The 10,001-nt window shown below is 37.3% G+C and overlaps 2 protein-coding genes across 2 annotated transcripts; both read left to right on the top strand.

Moving 5' to 3' along the window:
- Positions 1 to 268: 268 nt before the first annotated feature.
- LOC107839545 (root phototropism protein 3) lies at positions 269 to 3,370 on the top strand. The gene is made up of 4 exons (XM_016683081.2): positions 269 to 955; positions 1,048 to 1,117; positions 1,709 to 2,806; positions 2,906 to 3,370. Exons 1-4 carry the CDS (start codon positions 834 to 836, stop codon positions 3,278 to 3,280), a joined length of 1,665 nt encoding a protein of 554 aa, XP_016538567.2. The 5' UTR covers positions 269 to 833; the 3' UTR covers positions 3,281 to 3,370.
- Positions 3,371 to 4,310: 940 nt separating this feature from the next.
- LOC107839546 lies at positions 4,311 to 9,496 on the top strand. The gene is made up of 7 exons (XM_016683082.2): positions 4,311 to 4,542; positions 5,330 to 5,424; positions 5,971 to 6,050; positions 6,155 to 6,210; positions 6,279 to 6,391; positions 8,905 to 8,963; positions 9,185 to 9,496. The coding sequence occupies exons 1-7, from the start codon at positions 4,434 to 4,436 to the stop codon at positions 9,480 to 9,482; spliced, it is 810 nt and encodes a 269-aa protein (XP_016538568.2). The 5' UTR covers positions 4,311 to 4,433; the 3' UTR covers positions 9,483 to 9,496.
- The last annotated feature ends 505 nt before the right edge of the window (positions 9,497 to 10,001 follow it).

Here is a 10,001-nt window from a genome sequence, read left to right as displayed (position 1 = left end):
TTGTGGTTGGTTATTCTTTTGGGGACTAGTAGTAGTTGGGCCATTAAAGAGAGTAGTTGTACTTTGCCATCTATAGTCCCTTTGAGGCACATGAAAGATTCAATTCAAGATCATCCACATGAGTAGCGTGGACACTTCACCACCATTCTAAATCACTGCCACTCTTCTTAATTTGCTTGCATCTCGACTAATTTCATTGGTATTTGATAACCTCTACCAACACATGTATCAGGTAACTTTGTCAACCGTGACTTGGATAAATGGAAATGAATCACCTAGTTTTTTGTCTTTGCTTAGATTTAAACTTAAAAAATTCATGATTCTTGTTTCACTTCATTGACTATTGGGTCACGCCCTTGGGTTACATCACTGCCACTTCATGACTGTTGGGACAAAGTGTTGTGGAATATAATGTTGACGGACCTTTAAACCAAACTTGAACTTTAGCTCTCATAAGTTCTTCCAGGTAGAATTAATTTCTTGACAAAGTCCATTACATGGAAGTTCAGTATAGGTGGAAAAAGATCATTAGAGAAATAGAATACAAAGTCGATAAGTACTGTTGATCTCATATTACTGTAAAAACAACGTTGATTATGCAAAGTTGTGTTTCCAGTCAGTTGTGTTACACATTCCTTTAGGAAGAAAATGATTGTTTCTGAAGGACTAAAATGTAAGACAGGTTCCTAAAATTCCTAAAGTAATTAGCACTCTTAGGAATTGAATGCATGAAAGGGACATTATGGTGATGGAACTATATAATATTGCAAAGAAGAATAAAGTGTATAGTTCAGAATACAAGAAACTAAAGGACTAGTATATGTGCTGAAAATATGGTTGAAAAAAATTTAGTAGCTGGTGAGTCAATATTTGTGGAGAAGCGAAATCACTGTATTATTTATCCAGCAAGTGGCAGTATGGTGGCGGAGTCTGTGGAAAGAAGAAACAAGAACTGGTAGAGTATATCTGCTCTTTGTTTGTGTTTAGTGATACTGATTAAGTTTTATTCCTCTGCAGTGGCTAATGAAGGAAATAACACTGGTGCAGGTTTGTCCAAACAAAAATACCAAGTGATTTGATAGTAGAAATTAGAGACCAATGCTTCCACTTGCATAAGGTACAACACACTGTCCATTTTTTTAACGAGATAAGCATCCAGTACCCCCGGAACTATGGCCAAAGTTGCTACCACACACTCCAACTTCATAGTGGTCCTATTACCCCTGAACTCAGGTTTGGCGTATTTTTGTCACTCTTTTGTGCTGACTTAACACCTTTATTATATAAAATAGGGCCCACATTAAAGGTGCCACGTTAGCTAAAAAGATTGACAAAAAGTGCCACGTCAGATAATAAGGTTGACAAAAATACGCTAAAATTTAGTTCGGGGGTAATAGGACCCTTATGAAGTTGGAGTGTGTCATAGCAAATTTGGTCATAGTTCAGGAGGTACTAGATGCTTTATACTCTTTTTTTAACTGAAAGGAAAATCTCCACTACTAGATGAAGTTCAAAATCACACCATGTCTTAGCTTTCTGCTTTCCACGTGACTGATCTTTCCAATTTTTGTAATAATATTTAGTAAACTATATGGAATTGGCATTGCTAGAGATATAATTTTGTGTTATGGAGTTTAAATATGCTTCCTATGGAACTCTTTTTATGCTTCCTATGGAGCTTTTTTAAGTTATTCTTTTCGTCTTCCAGCTTTCCATGGTTTCAAGAAGTGGATACCTTAACAGGTTGGTATTTGAAAGGAATGGGAACAACTATACAAGATTTCAAATTGATACAATTCCTGGTGGGGCTAAAATCTTTGAATTAGTTGTGAAATTTTGCTACGGACAGAAGATCAAAGCTACAGCTTCAAATGTTGCCCCACTGTATTGTGCTGCTCATTTCTTGGAAATGAATGATGATCTTCACCAAGGAAATCTAATTTCTAAAGCAGAGGCATTCCTTAACTACGTAATCCTTTCTTCGTGGAAAGACACATTTAGGATCTTGAAAAGCTGTGAATCAGTTTCGTTGTGGTCTAAAGACTTGCACATTGTCAAACGTTGCACGGAGGCCATTTCTTGGAAAGCTTGCTCGGACACTGGAGTTAGTTGTGTAGAAGACCATGAAGTGTTAGTAAAGGTTACGGCAGATGATACAAGCAAGTTGATGAAGTTGACTGGCAATTGGTTTTTCAGTGATTTTTCATCCCTCCGGATAGATCATTTTATTGAAGTAATTTCATTGATCAAAAAGAGAGAGATTTTGCCAGAGGATGTGGGGTCATGTATAGCTCACTGGACAAAGAAGTGGATTTCTCAGATCACAGTTTCACAAGAGAAATCGAAAGATCAAGAATTGTCCATCCAGCTATACAGAATGACAACTGAATGTTTAATAAGGGTGCTTCCTGCTGAAGAAGGCTCAGTTTCCAGCAATTTTCTGCTTCACCTTTTCAAGATTGGGCTAATTATGAATGTCGATGCCAAACTAAAAAATCATCTCAAGACAAGGATAGCTCTCATGCTGGAAAAATGTAGTGCTGAAGACCTACTTGTCAGGAACAGTACAACTGTTTTCGATGTGGATATTGTTGTTCAAGTGGTAGAAGCTTATGTTTCTCTTGCATCAAATAATCCCAAGTCAAGAATGTTTGTTGTTGGGAGGTTAATTGACGATTACCTCGCCCTCATAGCGAGATACGAGAACCTTGTAGCAAGAAGCTTCGACTCTCTTGTGAATGCATTGCCAAAAGAAGCAAGATTTTCTGATGACAACCTATATAGGTCTATAGACATGTACCTCAAGGTATGCATAATGCATTTGCTCTTTTCCTCCAATCTCAAAAAATTGATTCAGCATTTCATTCTAAGTATTTGGAAATTGAAATGAAATGGCTTATTGCAGGAACATCCCGACCTAACTGAAGAAGAACGAAGAAGCATATGCAGAAAAATGGAGTACCACAAGCTATCACAAGACGCACGAACGCATGCCTTGAAAAATGATAGGCTGCCAGATAACATCAGGACACAATTTATACTTCTTGAACAGGTCAATATGACAAGGTTGCTAACTTCAGCTGGTTCAAGTTACCAGAGAACTAAGTCAGAGACCATAATGAAAGTCAGCAGTGGTTTAGGCAAGAGTTGTATGAATTCCTCCCAGAAGGAAATGAAAGCGATGAAACAAGAGATTGAGATGTTAAAGGCTCAAGTTGGTGAACTGCAACAACGTAAAATGGAACTTCAAAGGCAAACGAAGAAACCTGTCTTTTGTTAGTTTGTTACGTTTCATGTCTGCAAGGGATCTGGTTCCTTGATTCTGATGATTGTAATTGTTCAGTGATAATGAAGCCTGAAATATTCTCAAGTTTTTTTGGTTATCCGTCTTATGTTGCGGAGTTTTTGGCACTGACCCCTTAATAAAACCACTCACTCCTAGCCCTAGCCATTCTGGATGTATGATTCAAGGTATACTCTTAAGGTCAGTGTCTCTGCTTCATTATTGGTTCTAATGCCAAAAGAAATTCCATAAAACTCTAAGCATTATGTTGATGGAAATGGAATCCCAAATTTCATTATATTTTTCCTGAGAGAGAGATTTGAAATGGAATGAGACTTGTCACAACAGGCTATTCACAAACACAGTATTTGACTCTCAGAAGGTTCCAAGCAAGAAAGTTTCCCATTTGTATATCATTATACATTATCATACTTAAATTTGCGAATCCAAAAAAAATACTAGTTCGTTTTATGAACTTCATGCCCAGTGATAAATTAAAAATTGCTGGAACGCATGTGACTTAAAGAACTCCTAACACATTTTGATCGGATAATAAAATTTGAAAAATAAGAAAAGATTAATAATGTTTACCAAATTGTCACTTAACCTTATAAGTGGGACATAAAAGTAAAATTCGGTACTTAAATAATTATTAATAAGGAAGGTGACATTTTTTGAGACGGATCAAAAAAATGACAATACATAAAATGAGGCGGACGAAGTATCTTCAGAAAAGAAAAACATCACTCACTATATATAAATAATTGTCAAATTTTGACTTGACACATAGATGGATAATTTTACTATATTGAATGTAATAATTTTTTTATTTTGAAAAATATAGTGAGTGATAATTGTATTTAATATAAGGAAAAAATAGGAAAAAATATAGATAAATTATTTATTCATTTTATAAACTGAATAAGTATGATTAAACATATAAAATGAAAAAGTAAAAATGAACGGAGGGAGTACCTAGAGTAATCTGATTAAATAACTTTTTTATGTCATATTAGTACATATTTCTTCACATTAATAATAAAGAATAAATATGAAATAAATAACTAATTATATCTCAATTTTTTCAAAAACTAGGAAAAAGGAAAAATTGGAGTTCTCTTGCAACGTCTCCGATTTGTCAGTTGTGTCCATGGCTGAAGAAGAAGGAAACGCGGCGGAGCAACCGGTATCCGACCCGAACCCGTGCCCGATTTGTCTTGCACCATTTACTGAAGAGTCTTACCTGGATCAATGTTTCCGTACGCCTCCTTTCTTTATTATTTTTACACATATATGCAATTTCATCAGTTTTAAGCTTGAATTCAGTATCATTGTATACCCTTTTTGCCTAAATATTACTCCATCCGTTTCAATTTGTTTGTCTAGTTTTGACTTGCACAGAGTTCATAAAATTTAAGAACTACTTTAATTTTTTTAATAACCGTAATGTCCGGCCAGCTTGGGTGCACCTCAACAAATTCCACCGGATACCTGGCACCTCCCACCAACAGCAGGTACCAGGTAACTTTGTCCACCAATAGAATAGACTAGGAAGAAATCACCTAGTGGTTGTCTCCTTTGGGAATTAAACCTTAGACCTTATGGTGTTCATCCCACTTCATTGAACACTAGGCCACACTCTTGGGTGCAATATTGTGAATATATATAGAATGTACCAAAATGCCCTTTAATCTTGTGATGTTAAATATACCACGTGAAAAGTTAAAATTAAAGATTCCCTAAAAAAGGGAAGAGGCATTCTTTTTTAAACTAACTAAAAATGAGAATTAGACGAACAAATTGAGACAGAGGGAGTACTTACTTAGTGAGGATGTGATGTAATACACTCATGTTATTCTGTCTGTTGTCTGAAGTTGGTGTGTGATTCTTGTATGTCTATAATTGAAAAAGTTGATTTATGGTCCTTTATAAGTGGAATTTTGCTAAGTAATTCTTGAGTGTATAAGCTGTGGAAGAAAGCTATGTACGGATTGTTTCTGATTAAATCAGTTAGTAAGTGCTCAATCCATTCATGTTTTTCTGCAGACAAATTTTGCTACAGCTGCATTTTGCATTGGATAAAAGTGGTTACGAGCAAGCACTCGCGTGCACCTGCTTCAGTAAAGTGTCCTTTATGTAAGGTCCGAACATGTTTTATCATTCTTGTTTGTTACTATTTCGTGAATGCGTTCTTAGTTTCACGAGCATTAGTAAAATAGATCCCTCTCAGGAATAAGAATGGTTGCAATTTGGTATGCATTGATTGGTGAACTACTATTAACAATGATATGATTCGTTCTAGATGACATGCTTTCGCGTTAGAGTGCTTTTACTATGCAAGAACCTCAAGAAATCTGAAATGTTTTTGTTAAGATGTATTTGAGAGGATTCCAGTAACTATAACATCCATGTAATATTTGGGATAAGACCATGGGATTAAATATTTGGTCTTACAAACTTTTTGATTGATCTGAGGAGTTGTCAGCCTAGAACTCAGTGTGGATATTCATTTAACGAAGTGGATACATCAGAGATGTGCATACATAAATATATGCAATACATTTGTAAATGTTTTGCTGAATCGGATTGTTGTCCCTCTAGAAACTCTTCAGTTGTTAATATTAAAAGTTTTCTGTTGAATTTCTCTTTCAAATCAACACTTATCTTTGTGATTGTCTATTTTACAGACAGAGAATTTTTCTATTATACAGAGCTATAGTGGAGGGTTTTTTCAACAACATTATGTTAATGGAAACTCGGACAATAGGTAGCAAAGTCCTCTATACTTGTTCTGCTTTGTATGTTCTCCCTTTGTTTTTTACTATTCTAGGTTAACTTATTGAGCTCCTTTATATGACATTTGTATTCCAGTGCGTTCTTCACAAAATCTCACAAGTATAGATTGCAATGCTACTATATCAATGAAGGTGAAGTGTTTTCCATCATTGGTTAATATCACTTTGCTTCCAAGAACTTAAAATTGGTAGTTCTGCAGGGGGCTTATTTGACAAATTCAATGTGCCACGTTATTGGAAATTGCACAAGTATCGTCAGCCTAATCCTTGGCTTATAAGTTGGTTGAGAAGAGAAATCCAGGCTTTGACTCAGGTCCTTCAATTGTATCTTTTTCATTGTTTAAACGTTGTAATCTTCAGTATAGACTGCACATCTAACTCAATCTCTTAACAACTTTTGATTATGATGGTCAGTAAAAACAACGATCCGTTGAATCACAAAAAAGGAAGCATTTTTAATGTTTCAAAGAGAAACAACAATTTCTGATTATTATTGTGTGCTCTAGCTGTTTCTTACATTCCTTGTCTCTGTGTTCTTATAGCTGATGGAGGTGAAGTTTTTAGGGTCTCCTTGAGGTAGAATCAATAATAATTTGCAACCAGCAGAAAACTGTCTACAGAACCGACATATCCATGGTTATTTCTTAGTCAATCTTTAATTGGTCGTCAATTGAAGTAAATCTTGGTGTAACTGAACAGTTTTTTCACTCAGACTCCGGTTGAAGTCACTGGGATATAATCTCTGCAAATGTAGAGATAAAGATGCCGACAATCCCTAGACTGATCCATGAAAAAGCTTCGTGGGACTAGTTGTCATGAACAACCCATTTCTCATCTTAGGCAACTCACTTCCTATATGCCTATTTCCCTCCACAAATAGGAACACAACAACAAACCCAGTGTATTCCCACATAGTGGGGTCTGGGGAGGGTAAGATGTACGCAGTCCATACCACTACCTCCGAAGAAGTAGAAAGACTGTTTCCGATAGACCCCCGGCTCAAGACAAGGAATAATAATCCAATCCATAATAAAGCATAGAACAAGATGACATAACATAAATAAGACACCCACAAGTAATAGTAACCAACGAAAAGTAAACAAAATCGTAATAAAGCATGAAACAAGGTGTCTTAGCAAGAATGATACACCCACCAAGTAATACCCTACACTAGCGACCCAAACTGATACTAGCCTTCTATCCTAATTCGCGTCCTCCAGATCTTCCTATCTAGGGTCATGTCCTCAGTAAGCTGTAACTGTTCATGTCCCGCCTAATCACCTCTTTCCAGTACTTCTTCGGCCTACCCCTACCCCGCCTAAAACCATTCAAAGCTAGCCTCTCACACCTATGAACCGGGGCATTCGTGTCCCTCCTCATCGCGTGTCCGAACCATCTCAGTCGGACTTCCCGCATCTTGTCCTCCACCGAAGTCACTCCAACCTTCTCCCGGATAGTCTCATTCCGAACTCTATCACCCCTAGTTAGCCCACACATCCAACGCAACATCCGCATTTCCACCACCTTCATTTTTTAAATGTGGGAGTTCTTGACTGACCAACACTCCGCTCCATACAACATGGCCGGACGGACTGCCACCCTGTAGAATTTGCCTTTAAGCTTGGGCGGCACCTTCTTGTCACACAACACCCCCGATGCAAGCTTCCACTTCATCCATCCCGCCCCAATACGGTGTGAGACATCCTCGTCAATCTCACCGTTCCCCTGAATCATGGACCCGAGATACTTAAAACTATCCCTCTTACACACCACCTGTGAATCCAACCTTACGGTCACCTCGTTCTCCTGCCTCACGTCATTAAACTTGCATTCCAAATATTCTGTCTTGCTCCTACTCAACCTGAACCCTTTGGACTCAAGAGTTTGTCTCCACACCTCTAATTTATCATTCACACCCCCTCGCGCCTCATCAATCAAAACGACATCATCTGCAGAAAGCATACACGAAGGCACCTCTCCTTGGATACGCCACGTCAACACATCCATCACCAAAGCAAACAAAAACGGGCTAACAGTAGACCCCTGATGCAAACCTGTCAAGACAGGAAAATGCTCTGAATCTCCTCCCGCCGTCCTCACTTGGGTCTTAGCTCCATCATACATATCCTTGATTGCTCTGCTATATGCCACCGGGACCCCACTCACCTCCAAGCATCTTCAAAGAATCTCCCTAGGAACTTTGTCGTACGCCTTCTCCAAGTCGATAAACACCATGTGCAGGTCCTTCTTCCTTTCCCTATACTGTTCCACCAGCCTCTGCACCAGGTGAATTGCCTCCGTCGTTGAGCGCCCGGGCATAAATCCAAACTGGTTCTCCGAAATACACTATCCTTTTCAACCTCACCTCGACCACTCTCTCCCAAATCTTCATTCATAGCGTGACTCAATAGCTTAATACCCCTAATGTTGTTGCAACTCTGAATGTCATGCAACTATAAAGAGCTTATATTAAAAAAATTCAACATCTATTGATGTCACGTTGATCCCGATTTCTCATAAAATGATTTGTTGAAAACACATCATACTTGTCTAAATTATTACAAAATGGCTAGAATATAGCTACTACATTTTCGAACTTTATTTCCTTGAGTGTTGTGACAGAAAGTCGTAAAATGGGAGCCATAGTGAACTTTGGTGATTATTGATCATGTCATTCTTATTGCAATAATACATCAAAGTTTGTTTAAATACTATCATTAAACTGATATCTCAATAATTCACTCATCCTTGTAAAAGAAGTAACATCACAAGAAACATTATTGTATGACATTTCTGCTAAGTCTGATTCTTTTACGTATCATGCAGGAGGAAGATGTAGATATTATTGTACATCATATACTTGGTGTCATTGACTCATTTAGAAGGTAATGTTTGCTGTGAATTGTAGATAATTTGCATATATTGAACTTCCCACCATCAAACTAACCTCTTTGTTTGCTTTCCGCTCTATTGGAAAGTTAAATGGCATTTTTTGAAATCAGTTACCTTTAAGTTATTGTTTTGATGTTTTCATGTTCTCTTAATTGATCATCATTATGCATTTTCAATATAAAATGAATGATCTGTCAGTTGGTTAACGTTGCAGAAATGAGCAAAAGCAAAAAAAAGTTACTCCTCAAGCAAAGCAAGAAGAGTTCAAGATCACGGTGACTGAAGCAGCAAGACCTTTCCTGACAGGTCGAACTGATCGATTTGTGAACGAGTTAGAACTATTTCTAGCTTCATCTTTGACTATTGATGCTTTTGATAGAATTTATATCCAACATTTGGGTTGGAAAATTCCTGAAATGATGGGTGAGGGTGAGGTAGGAGAAGCAGTTGAACATGCCCCTTTGGTTCCCTATTTGTACTTCTTTGATGAGGATTGCGATGGAAATGAATAGATTTTCTCCTTAAATTGTAAGTTCATCTCACTTGACAGATTTTAGCTGGTGCAGGCGCAGTTTCAACCATGGATTACATGTTCGCTATTTCTCACATCCATGGTTTCAAACTCTCGTAGACCTGCCTTGTTCCTGTAATGGCCATTTACAACACTCGCAATTTTAAGGTCTGATTTTGCTTGCTTAAAATTGTTGCGCCGTTCTAAAATGTAAGTTCCAAAATTTGCCTCTTATTTTACAGCTGCATATCAATTTTTGTCCGAAGTTCTAGGCATGTAGAATTCATATGTTCTCGACTTGTTCAAGTTTTATTTCCATCATTTCATTTCACTAAGATTCATTCTGTAGGCATCCCATTTCCATCATTTAATTTCACTGAAGATTCATTCTGTAGGCATCCCACTACTTTAATGTGTTATAGCAAGATACATGTAAAAGGATTAAACAAACATGGTTGGCAGGCTTCAGTGTAATATATATGAATTTAATAGGCTGATACGGCAGGCGGCAAAAGTCCAG

This window comes from Capsicum annuum, chromosome 8 (genome assembly GCF_002878395.1).
Source record: "Capsicum annuum cultivar UCD-10X-F1 chromosome 8, UCD10Xv1.1, whole genome shotgun sequence".
NCBI classification, from domain to species: Eukaryota; Viridiplantae; Streptophyta; class Magnoliopsida; order Solanales; family Solanaceae; genus Capsicum; species Capsicum annuum.
The sequence above is the reverse complement of the archived record's forward strand: the minus strand, read 5'-3'. Positions and strand labels throughout refer to the sequence as shown.

What these genes read in the sequence shown, in the direction of transcription:
- LOC107839546 (XM_016683082.2), top strand. Translation starts at nt 4,434, where the DNA reads ATGGCTGAAGAAGAAGGAAACGCGGCGGAGCAACCGGTATCCGACCCG. An exon ending in TAAAGTGTCCTTTATGTAAG is followed by an intron (nt 5,425 to 5,970) that starts GTCCGAACATGT and finishes TCTATTTTACAG; the next exon opens with ACAGAGAATTTTTCTATTAT. An exon ending in AAATCCAGGCTTTGACTCAG is followed by an intron (nt 6,392 to 8,904) that starts GTCCTTCAATTG and finishes CGTATCATGCAG; the next exon opens with GAGGAAGATGTAGATATTAT.
- LOC107839545 (XM_016683081.2), top strand. Translation starts at nt 834, where the DNA reads ATGGTTGAAAAAAATTTAGTAGCTGGTGAGTCAATATTTGTGGAGAAG. An exon ending in GAAAGAAGAAACAAGAACTG is followed by an intron (nt 956 to 1,047) that starts GTAGAGTATATC and finishes ACACTGGTGCAG; the next exon opens with GTTTGTCCAAACAAAAATAC. An exon ending in CTATAGACATGTACCTCAAG is followed by an intron (nt 2,807 to 2,905) that starts GTATGCATAATG and finishes GGCTTATTGCAG; the next exon opens with GAACATCCCGACCTAACTGA.